The sequence below is a fragment of the Acanthisitta chloris genome, unplaced genomic scaffold (genome assembly GCF_000695815.1).
Source record: "Acanthisitta chloris isolate BGI_N310 unplaced genomic scaffold, ASM69581v1 scaffold7531, whole genome shotgun sequence".
Classification (NCBI taxonomy): domain Eukaryota; kingdom Metazoa; phylum Chordata; class Aves; order Passeriformes; family Acanthisittidae; genus Acanthisitta; species Acanthisitta chloris.
The window spans coordinates 71,808-96,067 of record NW_008655410.1 but is presented as its reverse complement, the minus strand read 5'-3'; the positions used below and the strand labels follow the sequence as shown (position 1 = coordinate 96,067).

Here is a 24,260-nt window from a genome sequence, read left to right as displayed (position 1 = left end):
TATATGGTGATTACTTTGGCTATTGCAAGTTGCTGATGGTGGATTAGTAAAATATGGGCTGTGAAAGTAATACGAGATATCCTGTCATATTTCTCAAATTATACATAAATTTGTTGTTGTTGGGAAGTCTGATCTCCCGTGTGCTGCATAGTCATTTAACATAGGATTTGCTTCACTTACCCAGGTTTTAGACAGTCAAAGTTGTCTAGTCTGAGGCTGTGATTTTGTGAACATCTGAGCCCATGGTGTGACAACTCTCTGCTCCTGAAAGGAGGAAGCCTTGCTCCTCCTCCTGCCTCTTCACTTGGCTCTTTGTTCCTTTCCCCTAGCCGGTACCAGCTGCCTGCTTTCACTGATGATGTAGCTTGCTGGATTTTTCCATGAGCTAGTGTGACTCACTGACCTCACAGAAAAACTATTGAGTGTTTCCTGCTTGCTTGAGTGTGTGTTGTCTTCTTGAGTTCAAGCAGTTCATGGAAGAGTCTGATGAATGACAAACATAGGAGTGGGGATACAGAAAGGAGGAATGTCACCGTTCCTGGTGACAGTGAGCTCTTGTGTTTGATTGCAGCTTTTCATTACTCCATTATCTAGGCTTACTCTTGAGCAGGGCTGAGAAGGGGGTGCTGGTTGAAGAGTGGCTTTCACGAGGCTGTGCTTTCTTTGTGTCTCACTCTTTCAGGCAAATAGTTGATTGTTTCACAAGCCTTCGGCTGATTCGATTAGAAAAAAAGAAAGAGCATGCACAGAGGTCTGGAGTTGTGACAGAAGCAGGGAAAGGTTAGACCATACATAGTGTGAAACAGCTCTTTGATTTGAAACAGATTTTACTGAGATTTTTACTGCTTGAACAAAACATGGCACAAGGCTAAATACTGTTAGTTTTTTTCATCAATAGTTGTGAAATTATATTTATTGTATCATCTAGCTGTTGAAAACAGTGTTCAAATGTGATAAATTTAAGTGTTCTAAGTGTGGCTGTGGCATGGACAGGAACTGAGTTATGTATGGCACTCAGGCAAAGCACTGATACATGCTGCAGACATGTCATTTAGTTATGCCAGATAAGCCAGAAGGAAACCTTGTTGTTGTAAATAAAATGCCATAAAATACATAATTTAATATAAAGAAATAAAATTATATTGATTTCATCACATTTTTCTCTAAATGCAAGTCATCTCACCATTTTAAGAGCTTGTAGCAAACAAGAACTTAATCTAGCTGAAAAGTCTTGTCAAAGAAGAAAAGTCCTTGCAGGATGTGTAGATATAAAGAGGAGAGATGTGAAGTGAAGTAGGTCATTCAGCAATGTTTCTCTCTATATGAAAATAAATATTTGGAGAAGAAAGGCGAAACAAAGGTGATTCTTGGAAAAGTCATAGAGTTACTTCACTTAGCTGGATATTCTACTATGAGTATTGCTATTTTACCTACAGAGTGTGCATTTCCTAGGCTTCAGGACTCTGCACCAATACCTTTATATGTGTACTTGTGGAAAATGGTGTTAATGTTCCACAGCACGGGTTTAGGGCAGCTGATAGAACTTTACAGTTTGGTGACGTGATAAAATTTGGCAAATATGTAGGTGTAGAATTAAGTTTCGATATGATGTGGGTTTAGTTTCTTGAAAGTATGTTTTATGGTTCTCTGCTTCTTTAACTGATCTCCAAGAGAGGAAGAAATTTTAACCTAGTGTCTTTCAAAGTATTTCTCAAAGACTATGAGCGCGGTCTTATGTAATTTTGAAGATTATTTAAGGCCTGTTCACTTACTATGAGCAAGTCCTGTAAGACATTAGCACCGAAGTTCTTGGTAATATACTTACTGTATTTGTAGCCCTAAACAGTGTCGACTATTGACAGTTGTGCTGGTTTGAAAGCAAACCAGTGAGAGACTCAGAAGTCTCTCACTGGAGAGAGTCAGAAGTACAATTTAATATGAAACACAAACAAAACAACAACAAATATAACAGTACAAATTAACAACCCAAAAGAAAGAAACCACTGACAGTCAGCAAGTAACTGGACACGCTGTCAGTCAGGGCGTTGATAGCGGTCCCATTGAATGGTGCTGCAGTCCTCCTGCAGTGATGGGTCTGTCGGAGCAGTGGTCCCGCAGATCCGATCCTCTCCCGAAGGTTTCAGCAGCAGCCCCTTGTCCTCTGGAGATCCAGCAGGTAAAGTAGGGCAGGTATCTGTTCTTTACATAAGAGATTGATGCAACACAAAAAGTATTTAACCACTAAATGTTGACCATTTTCCCAGGATAGCCTATCCTGGAATTATGCTTTATTTCTGGTGTACATTAACCCTCATCAAACAAAATATTTCTCATAAACACATGGGAGGACCATGTTAGTTCCACATTAAGTAGGGCAGGAGGAGATAACGATCACTGCCCCACTTGCTGCTTTAACCCTCGTGGAGACGACAGTAGAATACATACCATTGGCTACCCCCACACTGCAGCCCAGGACAACAGTTCACTGCCAAACGTTATGATTTGTGGGAAAAAAACCCCAAACAAAACTTTTTTTACTTTTAAGAATGTGAATGGGTTAAATATTACAAGTTGCTATTGAGGATTTCGAGGAAAGAACTCTCATGAAAGAGTGAAGTCTGTGTTTGTTTCGCAGGTGTCACCAGGAATGCAAATCATGGAATTTGCCACTAGATGTCCCTGCAAGACAAAATAGTTTTGTTTCCTCAAACACAACCTTAAACCACAGCTCGGGTTTTTTGCAGCGTGAAACAATTGTTTTGTAAACCACAATTATCTCCCTCCCTTCTCTCCTGTTTTTTTCTTCATGAAATCTTCCTGCAGATGAACACATGGCTTGGTGTGTGTCTTGCTTTGTAATTGATGCATAGTAGCAAAAGATGTGAGGAGAGACTGTACTTCTCACCTGCAGCAGCTTGGAATTGACAGTACAAAGGGCTGTATTTCCGTTTATTTTTGGCTGACATGCACTCAGGAAATGTAGTGGGGTTTTTCGTGTCTTTGTCTTTATATCCGTTATGTCACTTCAGAAATACTCAAGTAAGCAACAGGATTCAGACCTGACTTTATATCCTCTGTTCCTAATTCTGAGCTTTGGTTTACAGTTTGATAGTTATGTTGGAGAGTTGCATAGATCTGTAGCTTATGAAAGCTAAGACTTGAGACAGAGAAAAGTGCTATTCCCTATTTTTGTTTGTTTTTTGAAAAAGTGATCATGTTAACCCTGTTAGGGGTCCTCTCACATGTTTTGTTGTCCTTAGCATCACTAACCAGTTCTCCTCATACAGCTGTTGGTTTAATAATTGAAATGTCTTTGTATTGAGTTTGGAAATTGCTGTTGTTCTTTGTTTCTCAACAGCCAACAAAATTCAAGAATGAAAAATAGAGGCTGTATTGATTAGGAGGTGGTTCAGAGCTTATGTCATGAATGTTTGAAATTAGTTGTGCATCTAGGACAGTCATGGAGGAGAATGTTCTTTATTCTGGTGTCATCTTTATTCTCTCAGAAAATTTGGGTAAAGCAGAATACAAAGTTGCTGTTGTTGCTTTGCCTATACTAGTGTTGTAAGTGGTAGATTTACATCTGACCTTTTCCCATGTTAGTGATGAAGAAAGGAAAAATGGGGAAGAAAAATGTCAGAATTTCTTGATCTTATTATGTCTATTAGTAGAATAGGCACTGACATGCTGGTGACAGGGGCTCAGTATGAGCCAACAGTGTGGCCAAGAAGGCCAATGGCATCTTAGCCTGTATCAAGAATAGTGTGGCCAGCAGGACTAGGGAATAGATCATCCCCCTGTACTCGGCATTGGTGAGGCCACACCTCGAGTACTGTGTTCAGTTTTGGGGCCCTCAGTTTAGAAAGGACATTGAGGCTCTGGGGTGAGTCCAGCGAAGGGAAAAGAGACTCAGAAAAGGTCTAGAACACATGTCCAGTGAAGAATGACTGAGGGAATTGGATTTGTTCAGCCTTGAGAAGAGCCTCAGGGCTCATTGCAACCTCATTGCTCTCTACAACTACCTGACAGGGGTTGTAGAGAGGTGGGGGATGGTCTCTTCTACCATGCCTGCAGGGAGAGGACTAGAGAGAACAGTCATAAGATGAGACAGGGGAGATTCAGTGTAGATACCAGGAAATTTTTTTCACTGTTAGGGTGGTCAGGCACTAGAATAGTTTGCCCAGGGAGGCAGGGGATTCACCATCCATGGAAGTGTTTAAGAGGCATCTGGACCTGGTGCTGGAGGATATGGTTTAGGGGTTACAGCAGAGTGACAGGTTAAGGGTTGGACTTGATGATCTTAAAGGTCTTCTCCAACCTTGATGATTCTATGATTCTGCAGTTTATTTTCCTTTAGGGAAGATAGATTTTCATCTTGCTTATAGCTCAGGGGTTTATAAAATCAAATTATAGGTGTTTAAGATAGAGCCATGAAAGATTTAAAGAGTGAAGTGGTAGAAAACATATATTCAACTGTGCATATAAAGAAGGTGAGGTGTTTATAGTGATGGTAGATTTAGCCTTGTTTCTGTCTGAGTTTTGCTTTGAACTAAGTTAAACTTTGTGAGTTCTTAGGCATCAGTCCAGTCATGAGAAAAGCTAAAATGGCAGAGTAGTTGGTTTCAAAGCTTTGTAACTTCCCTGAAATTCAGTTACAGTCTTCCCTCCCCCAGAGCCTGTAGAAGTGTCAGTGGTGATCAGATTAATACAGGTTCCTTCTGATACTGAAAAGCACAAATGAGGAATTTTAGGATACTTCCTCATTTCCCAGCAATTGTGAATTTGCAGCTTTCCTCATGTCAATCTGATATTGTTGCATTTTGCAAAGCTCTTTCTTAAAAGGTCCCATGAAGCCACAAGATGAACTTTGAAAATGAGGAAGTCACATGTATCAATGCTGTGTTTCAGGAGTGAACTATGGGCAGGTGTCTAGCAGATTGTCCCTGAAACCTTAACTCTTTTCCAGAGGGGGCTTGATAGAAATTCAGCAGAGAGTTGTCTGCTCTTCTTCCAGCTGAAATGATTGCATATTGAGTAGTACTACCTGTTAGGATGGTGTGACAGACTTCGACCTTGATAAGTAGTAGGAAAAGCTGTATGCATCTGATGTCTGTGACCTCTGCTTGAACTCTGGTTAACAAGGCATAATTAAGGCATTACTAACATCCTAGTATATGTAAAAACAACATTTAATGCAATCTGTCAAATACAAGTGCTTGTGCTTATTTTGTATTGACTCAAATGATCTCCATGTTGCAGTTTGTTCTGTGCCCCTGGAGGGACTATTGCTTCTCAGGGCAGGCAGAAAGAGCAGAGAAGAGTTGCACTTTCAGTGAAAGTTTCTCGCCTGAGTTACAGCAGAACCAGGATTCTTCTGTACTTAAAGCAGTGAGTGAAACCTTGGCACTGTGAATGTACTCAAATGCTAATTGCATGTCCTTGTATTTGTTCAGGTATATTCTGAGATGTCACCAGAAACAGTGGATGGCGTTGTAGATTAGTGATATGTTAATTTGAATCTTGTCTTCTCCATATTCGTTGTGAACAGTCATCACAAAATGGACGGTTTGGACAGTCTCCTTCCTCCTGTGGTTGGAACTGGTGATGCAACTAATTCAGAAGAGTTGCTAAAACTTCTGCTGGATGAAAAAATGCGAAGCGAACAGCATAAAACAAATTATCAAATTCTAAGGGCAGAATATCTAAGGTACATCCATTTGAACAAGGTTTTTTGTTTGAGCTGTTAAGAGGTGAAGCTAAACATTAAGCGGAGGGGATATGTGTTGTGTTAGCTATTTCTGCATGTAAGGACAGGCTTGAGTACCTTAAGACATTGCAGATTGTTTCTGCAATACTTTTCGTACTTGTAAATATAGGATAACTTTTCAGCATATTATAGGAAGAGGATATTAATAGCTTATTTTTTATTTGGTGTTTGTTTGTTACTGCATGTGAGTTTTTTGAGCTTAAAGGTCTAATTTTAGATGGTAAATATGTATTTTATCTTGCAGACTCCAGGAGGATTATACGAAATCACAGGATGAACTGAAGCAGTCATTAGTTGAAAAACAGACTGAACATGACAAATTTCAGCAGTGTCTCGCTGAATATCAAGAGCAGTTGCTGAGTAAAACACAAGAGTTGGAAGAGCTGAAGATGCAGGTGAGATAATTTACTGGAAGGACTTCACATGTATTTTTGTCCTGTGATAGGGCTGTGCATGTATTTCTGTTTATGTAACATGTATATACCCAGCTGGGATATACTTCAGATACCTTGAAATTCACCCAACCCAAGTAATGTTTCTTCTCTAGAGTGACTATGGGTTGAAATTATTGTTTTCTTCTTTGAAATCTTGTTGTAGGTGCTGTGTAAGACCTTCAGTCTCTGTGCCTGCTCTCCCGTTAAGGGGAGAACATCTGCCTTGCAGGATAATATGAGTGCCTAAACCTGTTAGGATAAGTGACTGGATAAATAGATATTTGTTTCTCTTCATGATGGCAGCTTTCTTCTTTCTTTCTTTTTCTTAAAAAAAAACCCCAAACCAAGCCCAAAACCAAACACAAAACCTCATAAATATTTAAGATAACTTGGATGACACTGCTTGTTTCCTTAAACTAATGCAGGACATGTTCTTAGGAAACAAATATAGCATCTAAACAAAGGATCCCAGGCACTGAATGGAAGGAAATGTGCCTCAGTACCATAACTACAACTAGTTTTCAGGTACTTCAGGGTACAGGTAAGTGAAAGAAAAGTAGAAGAAGTTAGAATATGTCACAGGTTGTGGATGAATATTTTTTTAAAAACACTGCTTCTTGGTAGATAGTTAGCTGTATGACCCATGCCCAAGATATTTTAACAAAATAACTTACAGCATGGAACATAAGGCAGGGAATCTTTCCTGATGTTTTTTTCATTCAAACCAGTACCCATGTGTCCATTGGAGAACACATATCTAATGTGTTTTACCAATAATTGGCTTGGTAATTCTCATTTTGATTCTTTGGTGTTAGTTCACTTACTGGTTAAGTTTTTCCAGATGCTAATTCTTTATCTTTTGTGTGAGATCACTTTTCCTTCCTTCTCCTTCCTCCTTCCCCCCCATACCTCCCCAAAGGAGATAAATCTCTTGACAATTCAGCTTGACATTTGTATTGCTTGTACCAATACATACTGGCATTTTAGTGCACTTCTGTTATCCTCCCAGAATATTTTTAGTTCACTTATATTTTTCTTGCTTCTGTAACTACTACTGAAATTATTTAGACAAATAGAAAATTAAGCAGAATTCTTAAAATCGTATTTGGAATACTTTGTTCCCAGCTATTTGTCCTGTCACAGTGTAAATAAATGAATATGACTTGTTATTTGTGATATTTTTCCATTTTAAGGTGCCAACTCCTCAAAAATTAGAACTGTTAAAAGCAAAAATACAGGAGGAATTGGAATCTCCAATGAGAGAACGTTATCAGAAGCTAGAAAATGTAAGTAAGTATTGGAATTTCATTTTGTTTAGAGCAGTAAGCACCACTTTATAATTGTACCTAAAACTTTAGGAAATGAAAAATGAAAGGGGAGCAAAGCATAACATTCTTAGTCTGCTGCTGTTGTCCCAGGCAGGGAAGGTTAGAATAGTGGAAGAGGGGGGAGGAGGCATTCAGTATATCAAACCTAACTTGTGAAATGATGGGAACATTGCATGGACATTTGAAGGAAAAAATCTGAAAACTTTTGATTTATTTTTTTTCCCCTAACTTAGGAAGTGGAAAAATACAGAACACTATATAACAAGCTTCGTTATGAACATACTTTTCTGAAATCAGAATTGGAACATCAAAGGGAAGAACATGAACGTGTTTTAGAAGGGATGAAAATAAAATACGAGTCTGAGGTACACAGAACGTTGTAGCAGCTTAGAATGCCTCTGATGACAAACCTGTTTGCCCAGTTGTTGTGGAAATGGTGGTATTTGATGGGTTGTCAGTTTGACACCATTTCATAGTGTTTGTTTCCATTCGCTTAATTCTTGAAACTCTTCCGTGTCTTAGCCTAAAGTTGCCTCTGTGGGTTTGTTCAGTGACCTGTTGCGGTATCATATGTGGTATTAAAAGTAAGAATAACTTGCCTTCTGGTACAGGGCAGCCAGTAGGTTTGCTTAATGCCTTTTTTGATGGCATTTGTGATGGAATTCAAGATAGTACACTAATTTGAAATTAATAAGTTATCTGAGTAACTGATGGAAGTTTAACTTTTAAATTACTTATGTGGCAACTAATCCAGGAAGAAGAGAGCAGAAGGTGTTCAGAGCAGATAAGGGTACATTTTGCATTGTAATCAAAAGGATACTGAAAACTTTGGGAGCTTTATTTCAGTTGTATGAACTATTGATTAAACCATTCATGATTTTGTGTTTCAGAATTGGACTTTCAGAAGTGTATGCAGCTAAATAAATTGCCAGCTTATGTGTGTTTTAAATATATACAGCAGTGTAAATGAGTGTTGCATACATCATTTGCATATTCATCTAAGTATTTGTCTGGGAGCATATATTCTAGGATGCCAGATTTGAATGTATTACTCCAAACATCAGACACAAATCAAAGCAATCATCACTTTCAAAATCAGTCCAAGTTTGCAAATGCAATGCATTAAAAACAGAACAGTTGTCCTTCCTGGAGCTAAACGCACATGCTGCTTTACAGCCTGCCTCTCATGGGCTGGTTGAGTTTGTGCTAGTCCTGCGGCTAATTAGCACACTTACAGAGAACGAAACTACCTTGAGCCCAGGGCACAATGTGATCTGTTTTCTCTCTCTTAAAGCCTTTTTAACCTTCCATGCTGTGTAGCACAGGGGAGATACGAAAACATCCTCATTCTTAAATGAGATTGGTTTTCCTGCATAGAGAACACTGGTGCAACTTCTAACAGAACTGCTGCAATGAGAGACTAGTCTCCACATATCAAGAGAAATCTTACATACCTTACTTTCTCACTCTTTTGCCCCCAGTACTACGTTCTGTCCATGTAACTCTTTTTGAAACACTAGAATCTATATATTTATGTTAGTTAGCTGCAGTTTCCAGATTAGTTTGTATCTTTTGTACTACCTTGTAACAGAAAGATCATTCTTTTTTTTTATTTATTGTTTGTCTGACAGGGCCCAATCATGTAGACTATTTTGAGTTCTACTGTAGTTATAAAATGGTTGAATCATAATATGAGTTGGAAGAGACTTCTTTCTAGTCCAAAGCCCTGCTTAAAATATTGAAATGTAATGAGATCGGGTTGCTCAGGGCCATGTCCGGTCAAGTCTTGAACATCTGCAAGGATGGAGATTCCACAATTTTTCTGGCCAAACTATTTCAGTATTTAACCATCTTCATGGTAAACGTTTTTCATAATACTTAGTTGGAATATCACATGTTCCAGCTTCTGCCTGTTGCCTCTCTTCCTATCACCTTGTATCCTCCTTCTCTTCTCCAAGCTGAGGAGGCATAGTTCTCTCAGCCCGTCTTTGTATGTCATGTTCCCCAGCCCCTTGGCCATCTTATTGGCCATCCGTTGGACTTGATTCAGTTTGTCACTATTCTTTGTGTACTGGACACAAGCTCCAGATGCAGCCTTACCAGTACTGGAAGGGGAACAAAGGATCACCTCCCTGGATCTGCTAGCTATCCTTCTACTAATCTGCCAGGATTCCATTGTCATCTTTGCTGCCAGGGTACTCTGCTGATTTATCTTCAGTTTGTTGTCCACTAGAAGCCCAAGATCCTTTTCCATGGAGCTGCTTCCTAGTCAGTTGCTCCCAGCCTGTACTGTTGCACTGGATTACTCCATCCCAGATGCATGGCTTGCTCTTCTTGTGAGGAGGTTCCAGTCCAGTCCTTCAGCCTGTCTAGATTCCTCTGAATACTGCCCTCTAGCACATTGACCATTTCCGTCCAGTTTGGTGTCACATGCAGCCAAGATTGCAGCTGGTGACTCCACCCCATTGTCCACTTTGCTGATGAGGACATCAATCAGTATTGGACTCTAGTGATCTCAAAAGGACCCCACTAGTTACAGGCAGTCAGCTGGTCTTTGCACCACTGATCATCTTCTCTGAGCCTGGCAGTCCAGCCAGTTTCTGACCCACTTTGTCATCCACTTTTCTAGCCCAAATCTCACTGATTTGTGAGAGAGAAGATTATGGGAGACTGTATCAAAGGCCTTGGGAAAGTCAAGGTATCCACTGCCCTCTCCTTGTCTGTAGTGCCAGCAATCTCTTTCTAGGAAGCAGAGAAGTATGTCAGGCATGATTTGCCCATGGTAAACTCTACTTTCCCTCACCTTGAATCTCATGTGCTTAGAAATGGCTTTTAAGAGGTTTTGCTTCATAACCTTCACTGATGTGAAGCTGACTGTCTTGTAGTTACTTGAATTCTTCTTCTTGACCATTTTGTTCTTCTTGATGGTGTGTGTGCTGTCCATCTCTTTCCAGTCATCAGGAACCTTCTCTGATCACTGTGACTTTTCAAAGGTGATAGAAAGCCTTGCAAAGGTACCAGTGAGCTTCTTCAACATGCTTGGATTGATTTCAAGGACTTGTGTGTGTCCAGTGGATTAAATGATTCCTAACACTTTCTCTCTCTCCTCTGGGTACTGCTTTACTCCCACAGACTGATAGGAAGCTCAGGGACTGAAGCAAAATTGCCTTGAAGAATAGGCCTGTTGATTTTCCTATTCTAGGATAAAGGAAACAAATGCTAATGTAATTTCTTAGTATTTTAAATGCCTACTGCTGCTCTTTTCTGAATTGCCAACTGCTGTTTTTGTTGCTGCCTGACACCTAACCAATGTAAAAGCTTTTATTTTTCTGATTAACAACTCTCAGATTACAAGACTGGGTAAAGATCATGAAGAACTCCTTAATCAGCTGCATAGTGTTGATCTCTCAAGGGACAGTAAACGTGTGGAGGCACTCTCTAGAGAAAAGGCACAACTGTATCAGAAATTAAAAGCCTTGGAAGAAGAGGTAGCAGAACTAAGAGCAGAAAGACACAATTGTGGTGTGCAAGCAGAAAATGTTCAAAGAGTACAAGCACGGCAATTAGCTGAGATGCAGGCTATGATGCGATCTCTAGAGGTAAGACTTCTTTCTGTATTATTTTGTCTCCTTGTAGAGTATAGTGAGAATAACATTTGGCCTGACAGAGCTGTCAGTGAAGTCACCGATCATTTTGCCATTGACTCCAGAATTTGAATTTCTTCAGATTTAAAATCAAATTAGAAGTATATTGGGAGTCATGTACTGCCAGTTCAGCTTTGGAAGGGTGGAGAGCTCAACTGAGAGATTCTGTTGAATTATTCTGTTGAAGTGATATCCAGGATTGCAGTCAGTAAAAAGGTCATGTCAGCATTTGCCACTTGGCTGGACTTAGAAACCAATGACAATACGTTAATAATCTGCTACAATAAATTTTTTATTCTTTTCAAAAATGTCACATGATGCTCCCCTATTTCTTTAATCCTTTCCTCATCTGATATCTTCTTTCTTTTTACCTATGCCTCTCTTCTTTCTCCAACACATTACTGCAACTGTTGCTTTCTTGGCTGTTGCTCACCCTTAAAGCACCATGAGTATTTCTGGCCTGTTGTACGTTTTCCAGGATCCCACTGTTTTCCTCATGTGTGATCCTCAGTCCTCCTGTCAGTTCTTGCTGTCTCTAGGTAGTGAGGCGTTTCAGGTAGGTTTCTCACACAGTTGCAACACACAGATAGACGGTTCATTTTCCTTTTTACTATTGTCAGTGCTGTATACCTTTGTTACAAAATGCTCTGATCTCAACTTTAAAAGTGTTGTAATATTCTTAACTTGGAAAACTTAAAACATGAAGTCATAGGTTAGATTACCTTTTTGATATTTAGTAAAGCTCAAGGTCTTGGGTCTATAAGATTCACAGTCATTGCATTTTATTTCCTCTCTGTGATGTTAGTTCTTCAGCCAGTATACTTGTATCAGCCAGCATAGGACATCTTTTTGAGCACCACTTGTAGTCATACTGGTGTTTACAGCCCAGTAATTTACTGGTAAGCACATCTCCTCCCTCCTGACCAAGTCAGATTACCTCTGCCTCTTGTGAAGGAGGATTGAAAATGTGTGTGTAGGAAGTGCTAGTGAAAACAGTCACAATTTTTGAGTAAAATTCAAGACCCATGGTGTATTGGAACATATTGTTGAGCAAAGGTAAGTATTTGTATGTCATATTATATAATATATAGTCAGTAATATCTGAAAGCCCAGATCAATTGAACCTTTCAAGTGAATAGCAAGAAGTAACCCTGCTCCAAAAATCTTACACCTTCCTCCTTCATTCAAGGCAGAAAAGAAGTCTGCCGAACTACAGATTGATCGAATTAAGAAAGAGCTGCAGATGAGTCATGAGCAAAACATTCTCTCAACTAGCAATCTTCACAAATCTGAACGAAAAGCTGATTCCTTAGCTGCTAAAGTAAGTGCTTTTATGGTATCTGAAATACTTTTTTCATATCCTCTTATGTTTAAGTTTTTGTGTTTATATTTTGCTCTAAGAATAAAGTAACAATGTCTTCTGCTGTGTCTTGAAATAAGTTCGGAATTTTTCCCTCAATTTCAGTTGGCAGATATAGAAGATGTGACTTTACAAAAGAAATGTCATACCTAAAATTATCTCTAGAGGCTGAGGTTATGCTCTTATTTCATTTTCTAGATCTTTTTCCTAGACAGAACAGGACTTGAAGAGGTATCTTTGTATTCATGTTTTTAGTGCTCATGCAAACAGCCAGGCTGATTTGATGGAAACAAGCATTACTTTTTCGTAAAATGCAATAGAGCTTTAAATTGATTTTTTTTCCTTTTTTCTGCTTTTTAATCTAGCTATGGCTTCTGGAGGTCTTAAAAGTATCTTCTGAAGGGGCTGTGTTAGCTATAGGAAGCAAGCTGGAATTACCTGTAGAGATTTAGGTAGTATTAGAAGCAGGATTGTCACATTAGCATAGGGTTAATGCCAGCAGAGCCTGTACAGAAACATTTTGGTACAGAAATTTTGGTCCTTACTTAAAAAAAGTTCTAACTTACCATAAGAATAGGCTAGAGCTGTAACAGTATTTAAAGCCTCTTTATATATATAATGTGTCATACTTGTCCCACATGAATGCTAAATAGGAGGGGAAAACTTCTGTTAAACATTTTTCAATCAATTGCCTATCAGAACATATAGAAGATTATTAGTCATTACTTCTTGTATTAACTGGTGGTCTCTGCTCACCTCCAGAAGTCGGACAAAATAAAAGGTTCAGTGGTGTTCCTCGAAGGGAGGAAAGTAAAAACTAATTCCTTTGCTAACCTCCACCCCCTTGTGCACCCACTCAAACTTATTCCTGAGCACAGGGGCACATGTTTGTCTTCTGGATTTAGTGCCTTAAAAAAGCCACCTTAAATCTTTGCAAGTTGCCCCGAAATGTTCTCAACTTAGTATTTAAGCAACCAAATCCACCATGTAGTTACTTAATAAGCTACCATGTCATTCTTAACCTTTGCCACTTGTATATGCTAGCAGGTTGTAATTACATTTGTCATTGTGATTGGATTTTCATTATAAGTGCTTTCCTCTAGATATTTAATTCTCATTGACCATGTAATTACTGTGTACAAATGCCTAAACTATAGAAAGTTTCCATGCAAGCAGTAATTTTCTTTGAGTTGATGTTCTTAGAGCTCCTGCTTTTATGGGGCCATTTGATGTGTATGTAGAGAAGTATTTGATTTAAAATGCACTTTAAAATTATGAAGACCTGGATTTTGAGAAAGTAGTGTAGCATTCCAGGAGGTCAGGGGGATTCAAAGTAGTTACCAAACTGAAATTACTTGGGGGAGCAACTGATAATCTGAATTTGGATATCACTGTTTTGTTTTACTTATGGAGATTAAATTTAACCTTAATTTAGCTTGACTCTGAGGGGTCTTTAGTCAGAAGTGAAGTAAATATACATCAATTTCTTATAGTTGATGTGGTGCTGTTTTTCTAAATTATAGGTAGAGGAACTTAAACATTCACATAAATTGGAAATAACAACTGTCAAACTGGAGGCAGCAAGAGCAAAAAGTGAGGTAGAAAGAGAGAGAAACCAGATTCAAAGTGAAATGGATGGTAAAGTGTGATATTATTTTCTAATTATTTCTTTTGTCATGTCTAGTTAGAGTAATACAATTATTTTTCCCCTGAACATTCCCCAGCAGCCTTCACCTTCTACTTCTGGTCTAGGTCATAGGGCTGACAATTTTTCTATCTGAAGTAACTGTGTTGTTTCATTTGCTTTAGTAGGTTAAGAAAAGTTATAGCACAATTTTGCATTTATGTAAATTAGTGAATTTGTGACGCAAAGTGTTGGGCCCTATGAAATATGAAACTAAATACCAGCAAGATTTAAGTTAACCTGAACTTGCTGTGGAATTCACTTTGCATCCTCACTGACTTAGCTCAATAACCAGGAGTGATTGTTAGAGCATGTTGGCTTATTTGCCAGTGAACACAGGTGTCTCAGTCACAGACTTTAAATTGTATCGTTCGTCCCTGCGTATAGAGTCGTAGCTTTAGAATTGCCTCATTTGGTAATGTAAGTGGAGTAAAATGTGGAATTTGTTGTAGCCTGGTTACTGTGGTTTCACTGGTAACCGGTTACTGTTCACTGTAAACTTTTCCAGAAAAAGGAAGTTTTCTTGCTTGACCTTTTCACAGCTATTGTGGGACCCTTTTTCTTTTAAAGTCCAGACACAACTGTGTAGTAAAAATTGCTATAGAGTTTAAATCTATAATAATAGCAACTGTTTACTTACTTTCGTATATTAAAATAATAAATTCTTGTAGCAGAGATTCTGCTGTGATGGTTACTTTGCAGAAGTGTTTGAAATGTTGCTGTTCTCCTAAGAAAGGTCATGTCTCTTCTGGTGTTCTTGTGGTTTGATTTTTTTTTTTCCCCTTCCCCTTCATTCTATTGTGTGAATTGTGATTTTTAGCTCCCTTTTATGCATTTATAAAGTTATTTAAGTACTGGATTTCATCAGGTTGTTATCAGTAATGACATTTTAACTTTTTTTAATGTATAATGCAGGATTGCTGTCAGAAAAGGAAATTCTTAAGGCAGCTCTTGAACGGCATAAGGTGCTTTTAGTAGAAAAGGATCGGGAGCTAATTCGTAAAGTGCAAGCTGCCAAAGAGGAAGTGTTTGACAATATTGCAGCCTTACAGTATGAAAAGTATGTTTGTTGATTTACTTCTTAACTTATACAAGGGAAGTGTTTTGAGGTACTTTTAAAAATGTCACTCTAGCAACTAAACACTTCTGGCATTTTGTAATGATTCTCGTGTGTACATGTCGAATAATGTCTCAGGTCAGAACTGGAGAACAGAGTAGCTGATCTAGAGAAGATGAAACTGGATGAAGATACTTGGAGACAATCTGAAAAGGATCAGTACGAAGAGAAACTACATGCTGTACAGATGGCAGAAGAATCTAGCAAAAAGGAACTTCAGAGTCTGCGGTAATGTGGCTTTTCTAATCTTAGCACAAATTTCTCATTTTCCCCCTTAATTTCTTTCCAGTAGGCAGTATAAAAGTTTGCTATTCATAGATACAGAAATCTTCATTATGAGATGTTCAGTGTGGAATATTAAGCAAAATTATCTTTTGTGTTATGTAAAAAAGAGGGCAGAATAAAAAATTAACCGTTTAAAAAAAATAACATTTTGCATCCAGACGTTTAAATGTTGACTAATTTCAACAAACATTGTCGTAATTTTGAAATACACATCTGTTAAAACCGTTTCCATGTTAACTGCTGACACAGCCCCAGTGTTAGGGTAAACCATTTCTTTTTCCACAATGGCACCTTACCAGTGACTGGCAAACTGGGACCCTAGTACGACGTCTCTTTGGGCTGGTTATGATGGTTGTGAGTTAAGCTGGTTTACTATAGTGTTTGTATGAAGCTCAGTATGGTAAAATGAATGAAAGTCATACTCCAAAAGCAAACAAAGCAGTGTATTTCTTACTCCTGTGTCAACTCTAATAAGCGATAAAAATATTTTTTGGATCATTGTTTAGTTAAATATTTATCAGCCTTTCAAATAATGCAATATATTCTATTGTCAGATTGGTTTCTCCTAATTTATAGCATCTGTATTTTGATTAGATAAAAATAAGTATGTCTGCAATTTTAGGTTAAAAATTCAACAGCAAGCTATGCAGACAGAAGAACTAGAAGAAAAGAAACATGAGAATGCTAGTCTGAAACAGGTACGCTTTTATTGCATTGTAATGTTTTAGAGAGAAATACAATCTTTCCTGCAGTTACCATGTCTTGTGTTTGAAGATTAGATTGAATTTTTAAGGCTTTTTTTTTTTTTCCTAAGGGATAAAATGCATACAACAGATATTTAGAAGGAGAAGTGTTTAGAAATCAATCATGCTTTTCTGGACCTTTATAAATGGATTACAGCTTTTTGCTTCATGTGTTTTGTGGCTACCAGGGATTTCAAAGCTGAATGTTTATAGACTGGTATATTGAATACAGTTATGCACTATTTAACTGGAGATTCAGTTTCCATGGAGACTTATAAATTGTTTCTAACTAATGCTTTGCATTTACACTGCATCTCTCATCTGAGGTTCTTCAAGTGCTTAACAGATGTTTCATAAATGAACAAACTAGTGTAAAGAGGTATATTTCTATTGCAGAGTCAATTGATGGCAGCATTGAAAATAAACCATAATTTTTTTAACTCCTGCTCACTCCTGATGTTATTTAGTAGGTAAGAACAATAGCTGTGCATCAAAGTACTCTGCAAGCTGTGTGCACTTGAAGTTCGAGGCAATTATTTTTCTTCATCCAGAAATCAGAAATTGGGGTATCTAAGTGTCCATGTGAGGAGAGGAAAAGGAAAGGGAAATCATCACTTCTCTGTGCTGGCTGCAGAGGTTGATTTCAGGCTCTGTGCTTCCCTGTTTTTGTGAACTGTTGGTGCAGTCACTGCTGGCTGGAACACCCCGTGTGTTACGAGAGAGAAGAGCCTGGGCAGCTCCACAGCTCTGCTACTAAGTGTTGTGTGGTCCTCTCGTTCTGTTCCACCCTGGGGTTTAATGTTGGATTTCTGAACTTCTGGGGGACGCATCACTGGCTGAGGAGTCCTACCTCCCTCTGTCATTTTAACTGCAATAGAAACCCCTCTTTGTCTAGCAGTGATTTGCTGTAAAGCTTCTGAAGAAACTGTTGAGTAAGGAGAAAAGGAACAATTAAGAAAGGCTTATGAAAAGCTGAAGCCAGTTGGGGTCTCCATTTAGCACTGTCTCAGTATCTCAAAATTAATTGTTGGTTATTTGCATATCTTCTCAAATGGAAAAAATTCATATTTTTTTTTAGCAAATTCATGACATGCAATTCCAGCTTGCCTCACTTTCTCAGTCGAAAAATGATTTGCTGGAATCTAATCAGAAATTGAAGGAAATGATAGAGGGATTGAAACAAGAATGTCAGCATGCAAGGACTCAGGCAGAGAAAGCTCAACTGGAAACAGAGAAGTAATTTTCTTCTTCCTTTTGCCTTTTTCCATGTTGTTTGTGTTCCTCTCATGTGAATTGCTTAACTATGGATTGTAGATTCTGAATAAAGTCAGGAAGTAAAAATGAACAGGAAACTCCAGACAATTGTAAAAAGCAGCGATACGTTCTGTTGTGCACTGTGTAGGAAAGCTTTGCTCATGGTAACTTCATAAACCGTTTATTTCCATTCATGTCTCTTACAATTAATTATTGATCACTGAAACCCACTGCTTGTATAAAATGCAATCCTATTTATACTGAAGTGACTGTCAAACTTCTCTAAGTGTATGTGGATCTAGAGTTTAAGACACAGTTCAAGTAGTAAGGGTGAAAAAAGCATTCAGGCATTGTATTATGCTTTGATTAGGTTTCAGGGACACAGTCAGTGCATGTGTGAATATGCTTTTTTTTTCCCTTCCCACTAGATACTTTTAGCTGATATGAGGCAAATAAAAGCTTATTGGATATATTCTGGTTCTTCTTAGCAAAATTAAAAATAATCACTTTCCTTTTTTCCACAAGCTTGACCACATACCATCAACATATGACAATAAATGCTAAAGGAAGCGAAGTCTTGTTCAGATTCCACATAACAATGAACACTTTTCTGGAATTTAAAGATTGATTTGGCGATGACTCTGAAATGGCTCTTTAGCATTTCCTAGCCTAATAACCAAATACATGTCTAACTTGCACTGAATTACTATGTGGTGGGTTTTTTAAAAAGTTGGTGTGCCAGATTAAGTATAAAACTCCCAAAGGATATAATGTGGCTTTTTTTTTCTTTAACATCTCTTTTGCTATGAATTGATGCTGCAATTGCTCTGTTGTCATTAGTTTAGGTATTGCTTTTCAGTTTAACAGTGGAAGATACTGCGTTGGGACTGCAGAGTATGTTTGGTTGTCAGTAGCATGTTAAGTACTTTGGATGTTTGCTCTAGGGAGGTGTATTCATATTTCAAGTGATTGTTGCTGTTCCTTGAGTGAGACTGACAGTGTCATTTACATATTTATGGGCCACAGACCAGGCAGGACTAGATTCTCTGGGGAAGGCAGTAGAAGGAACCTCAGACACCATTGTACAAGTATGTAACAAGTAGGTAATGAGAGATGCACCAAGGCTGATAGTGCAGAAATTAAGCAGCTCTGCAGCCTACATGTGAGTCCCCCAGGTCTGTCCCATTCTTACCCTGGGAGCCTTGGGACATGTTTCTATTCTTTTTATTAATCTGTGGGTAATAGGACTTCCTTCCTCAGTTCAGTAATTCTTAGGAGCTTAAACTCTAAGAGAGCACCAAAGCAAGAGGGAGTGAAATAGGGACCAAAAGACAAGAAAACATAAAAAATTTCAGACAAATAAAGTAATGCCAGTTGAACATTGAGTGTAAGCAGGCAAACCAGCTGCAAGCCTGGCTGTGTAAGGCTTGGGCTTGGAAAGGAAAATGCGAAATGAGGAAAAGGACTGAAGGCAAACTGTGAGACCGATTCAGATCAGATGAGCTCAAACAAGCACCTGTTAAACATTTCAGGAACAATGTTAGCGGCATTTAAAAACTAAAACACCCGACAACTTAAAAAACCCCACGAAAAACCCAACTCATAGCATTTTTGACCACTGCCTCAACTGAAATCCTCTTAGTGCTAAGCAGTGCTTGTTGAAAGTGCTTTGGTTCCAGGGTACTAGTAGTTATTGACAGTCATAGACAGATTGACTTAGATGACAGACAGCTGTCATTTGAATGACAGACAGCTGTTGTACAGAGAGGTACACACCACACTGGGCCTGCTAAAAGAGCTGTGACAGTTACCAAGTGGGCCAGGACTGTTTCCAATATGAGAGTGGATGATGTCTAATACTACTATTGTGGGGAAGGGAAAGGTGGTTTGGCAAGAAATTTATGGAGATTCATTCAGAGTCCCTGTGGGGAAACTGCATCAGCCCAGGACTGGAGGGCTATGGATGCACTGACATGAAGCCTTGGACTGTGTTTCTTAAAAACTGCTGCATAGAATCTCACCATTTGGTTTTATTTTGTAATAGTAATGTAGTTAAATATGCAGTTAGTTCTTGTCTGCTTCGACTCGCAATGCAGATAACCCAAACAAACCAGGCAGCAGAGAGAAACTGGCTCCTTTCCTATCCACTGCTAGAGAACACAGCCTAATTTTAGTATGTTTTAACCACACAAAGGTCTAAACAGATAAGATATGCCATTGGTGGTGTGTGTTCAGCTGGAATGTTGTCTAGAAACAATACTGACGAGAGCTTCCTGTGAACTCGTGTTTGTTCTGGTCGGGAGCACACACTAGTCCAAGTCTGTACTTCTCTGTTACAAAGACACAGTGGACTCCACAGGGCAGCACCCTGTTCTCCCAAACAGAGAAGGTAGTTGTCAGCTCTTCTGACAACTGCTGTTTGGCATAGGTGTCTACTCGCGTGTTCCAGTGTGGTTGTTTGATCTGAATGTAGGAATTTCCTGTGGGTGGTTTAGCAGTGTGTGCCAATCCAACAGGGCACCAGCAATTAGCTAGCTTATTGGAACTGGGTTTCAAAATTTGCCTCATGGTTGAACAAGACCTAGGACAATGTTAATGCACAGGCTCAAATGTTGTTGGTCACAATTAGATTGTTAGAATAATCAAATATAAATCAACTTTCAAGTTTATAAAGGCAGGAGATGTGAGAAGATGCATTTGTTTTAAGAGCCTTAAGGCATTAATGGAACACACTGCTTTGTTTGTATAACCTCTTAACCTTTTAACCTGATTTTTTCAAAGGACTTTAGAATACCAACGTATAGAATGGCTGAAGGAGAAGCATGTGCTTACTCAGGACATGACAGAATATGAAGAGAAATACAAGCAAGTGAAGAGCAAGCTGTCTCGAGCTGCTGTTGCTCAGAAAAAGGCATGTTGACTCCTCCTTTAGCAATGGTCCAGTTTATGAGAAGTTCAGCTTTACAGTGGTCAGTTAGAATTGTTTCAACGTTCAGTTTATTTGCAGTCTACTGCATATATTAACTAAACATGTCAGGTTCTTGAAGATTAGCATAGAAATAGGTTGAAGTGACATGTAAAAGAATATTACATTCAACAACTTTGTTATAATGCCCTCCCAGATTTTGTGAGGCTTTCTTTGCACACACATGTGTGCATACATGGTTAGTTAAGAGGTGGACCCCTTAATTAGTGATGATGATGGTGCTGAACAAATGATGTTCTACTTTTCCTTGAGGGAATATTAAAATTTTATCTCTTCCCCTAGGCTTTTTATGAAATAATTTGAAAGGAAAGGCAGATTAATTGTTTATAAAAGCTCAAGATTAATTAGCCGCTTTATATACTGCACATATACAGGTTGTGAAATCTACCAGTAGCTTTTAAGGTTGTAAAAAGTTAAGGTCAACATGAGCCAAAAAAAAAAAAAAAAAATCAAAAAAAGAAGAAAGCATACTTTGTTAGCCATGTTTATACTCATTTTTCCATGGGCAATTAAAGAATGAGTTTTGTAATTCTCAAATACAGATACTGTTTGTTAGTACAGTTGGTCACTGACCAGCAAGTGACCAGCAGCTGTGCATCTTTCAGTCCCATCTCTTCTGTTTCCCATCGTGGGAATCAAAGCACCTTCAAACAACACAGCTCCTCTTCTTAAGGAAGGAAAATCCTGTAAACTGTCACAGCTTGAAGCAATGTACAGTGTAGATTTAATTTTTACAGGATCTAATCTATCAAGGTATTACTTAACTGCGTGAAATGTCTGTTTGGCAGAGAAAGCTTCTCAATGACAACAAACAAAGGAGGATGCGTGAGAAACTAGAACTTTTGGAAGCCAAGATGGAAGAACTAGAAAAAGAAAATCAGTTGTTAAAAAGGTAATAAACTTTGCTTTTTCTTAGCTTGAAAAGCTTTATATGCCCGAAATCTGACTTACAAATATGCAGTGTTTTTGAAGATACAGGTCATCTAGTTTAGTAACCAGAGTCCAGTCTAATAGTCCTTTCAGCACTAGAAGTCTTTGTTCAGGGTGGGCAGCTGAGAGCTTGTAAGACAACTGCAGGGCTGCCTTGTGAGGAAGAGAGAGAGGAAACAGGCCCGATAGAGGCAGTTGCAGGAATCCCTTCAGATGAAGACAGTGAAAAAGACTTCAGAATTGTGAGAGAAACAGACTTAGCATCCTCTGAAAGATAAAGTCCTGGTTCTTCTCTTCATTGAGCACCTGTGGAGGGCTTGATTTGAATAATTAATTTGATACGGCTCCTGTGACTCCCTAATGTGAATGGTATTAAAACCTGAATGTATTCTATGTAAATTCTAATCTATAATGCAGCTATAAACAGATAGCTTAATATATAGAGAGGCTTTTAGACAGACATGTAGGAAAAAGAATATACACAGGTCTTCTGCTTTCCAGTTCTTCTGCTATATAGGGTTAGATAGTAAACTAGGGATAGCAAACAGCAGAGTGCTCATGCAGAGGTGTGCTGCTGTGTTAGGATAGCAAAGACTTTGAGCAACAAGATGTCTCTCATTTCCTAGGTGGAATGTTTCCCATGAAGAATATGCACGGCTCCAAAAGAAACTGAAGGACTTCCAACACAGGCACAGTGAATTCCGGAGTATAATTCTGAATCCTAACATCCCATCGCTGAATCCAGTTGGTATAAAGCCATCGTCTGCCTTGCCTCCTGGGCCTGAAGTGTCCTTCCCCCTTCTCCAGGTGCTGATGTATTGCAAGTCATGAAAATAATACAACAGAAGAGGGTACTGGAGCAGTCCTCCTTTACAGACCTTAGTCTTAAGGAAGGAGTATTTCATCTTTGAACAGAGGAAGGAAACTTTTAGGCATCTAGAGATGTTCCCTTCCTCACAATAGGAAGCAGTGCTTGAAAGACAAAGGATATGTTACAGAATGTAACAAACAGGTAGTTTTAACCCAGCTCTCCATACTTTGTCCTTCTCCTAAGAGGCTTTAAATGGCTCCTTCTAAGCCAGAAATACCGTAAGTGGTGTTCTCACACCATAGTTTCATTATTACAGCAGCAGTATTGCTGCTCTTGATTTCTGATGTGGTTAAAAGAGACTTACACTGAGCCTTCTGAGGGTGAGAGCAGCTCTGGTTGAGGTTGACCAGATTGACTTTTAGAGGTCCTTGGTTACCAAGACCAGGTTTGTGTGCTGCTTCATCTGAGAGGATGAACAGCTGCATGTATATTTCTTGCTGATGCTGTTCGTCATGAATGTCAAACCAATAACCACAAAACATTGATGAGTAATGTTTAACAAATAAGGATATTTTTGACTTTGCAATGAAATTATTGCTCATTTTGGTCCCTTGTAGATGTGCAAAATGTAATACAGCCACTATTTTTTCATTCTTTTAATTCCAAGGAGGAGCAGCATCAAAGAGATCTTTCCCTGCTTCGCAAGCGGTTGGAAGAACTAGAAACCACACAGAGAAAACAGCTGGAAGATCTTGGCCCAGCTAGAGAGCGAGTAACAGTGGGTGCATACAGAGACTTGGCAAGACATAAGATCAGTGGAGAAGGCGAAGAGCAAAGTGAGGACTCCAAATAAATCTGCAAACTCTTCATGCTGTTAGCTTTCAATAATTTATCCTTTCTACATGCTTTTAATATTTTGCCAAAAACATGTTTGTACGTGCCTGAATAGATTAAAATATATTCTGCATAGTTACCCCTTGTTGTAGGTTGGGTTTGGGAATGGTATTCCCCAATTTAGTGTTCCCACAGAAACCCCCCAGACCACGTGTGCTGCTTGCTCACTCCCTCCCCCCCTTCCCCTGTGGGGGATGGAGGGAATTGGAGGCACAAAAGGTAAAGATCACGGGTAGAGATAAGAACAATTTACTAAAACCAGCAATGATATAAGAAAACAAACAGTAACAACAATACTAATAACAGGGTGTGCAGGGCAGGCAAATGACTCCCGTGTCATCACTCACCACACAGAACCTGGTGACACACCACTGCACACACTGCACACAGCTGAGCTGGAAGAGTATCCACCCTCCTCTGTCTCATCTGCATGGCCTGAGGTGGTACAGAATAACCCCAGGGTCCTGGTGTGCCTCTCCTGGGTGCTGCAAAAGTTAACCCTGTCCTGAAGGGAACCAGGACACCTCTTTGTGGTGTTCAGCTTGTTTAACTGCTTGGACTAAGGACAACAGTACCTTTTGCCACTTGGAACCATAAAAGCCATATCTTATACATCTAGGGTTGGCATCTATGGGGGGACACTCCCTGGATTTCAGGTACCAATGCTGTGATACTTGGCACAGCAGTGGTTACAGGCTCAATATTGGGATTCCATCGCAGACTGTTTGTTCCTGCTCAACTAGACTTCCCACTTCTCTCAAGTTCCTGATCCTCCTGGTGGGTGTTGGGAGAGTGAAGTCCCTCCCAACTATAAGTGAAGAGCAGGTTCCAGACAATGTGATGAAGCTGAATAGCCACCAGTCTGTGGGACCTGATGACATGCATCCCAGGGTCCTGAGGGAACTGGCTGATGTTGTTGCCAAGTCACTCTCCACCATATTTGAAAAGTCATGTGAAGTCCCTGGTGACACAGGAAGGACATGGAATGAGTCCAGAGGAGGGCCATGAAGACGATCAGAGGCA

At 39.1% G+C, this 24,260-nt stretch overlaps 1 protein-coding gene across 1 annotated transcript; it reads left to right on the top strand.

Annotated features, from left to right (window-relative positions):
• The first annotated feature begins 5,558 nt into the window (after positions 1–5,558).
• CEP83 (centrosomal protein 83kDa) lies at positions 5,559–24,245 on the top strand. The gene is made up of 16 exons (XM_009083885.1): positions 5,559–5,707; positions 6,012–6,162; positions 7,395–7,487; positions 7,763–7,894; positions 10,877–11,128; positions 12,363–12,494; positions 14,057–14,171; positions 15,133–15,277; positions 15,413–15,562; positions 16,242–16,317; positions 17,441–17,598; positions 20,398–20,527; positions 21,391–21,494; positions 22,159–22,339; positions 23,011–23,179; positions 23,857–24,245. The coding sequence occupies exons 1-16, from the start codon at positions 5,559–5,561 to the stop codon at positions 24,243–24,245; spliced, it is 2,526 nt and encodes an 841-aa protein (XP_009082133.1).
• The last annotated feature ends 15 nt before the right edge of the window (positions 24,246–24,260 follow it).

Bases quoted from the DNA above. Each gene is read 5' to 3' on its own strand.
- CEP83 (XM_009083885.1), top strand. From the start codon at position 5,559: ATGGACGGTTTGGACAGTCTCCTTCCTCCTGTGGTTGGAACTGGTGAT. The intron at 15,278-15,412 runs GTATGTTTGTTG...ATAATGTCTCAG, and splicing joins GCAGCCTTACAGTATGAAAA to GTCAGAACTGGAGAACAGAG. The intron at 21,495-22,158 runs GTAATAAACTTT...CTCATTTCCTAG, and splicing joins GAAAATCAGTTGTTAAAAAG to GTGGAATGTTTCCCATGAAG.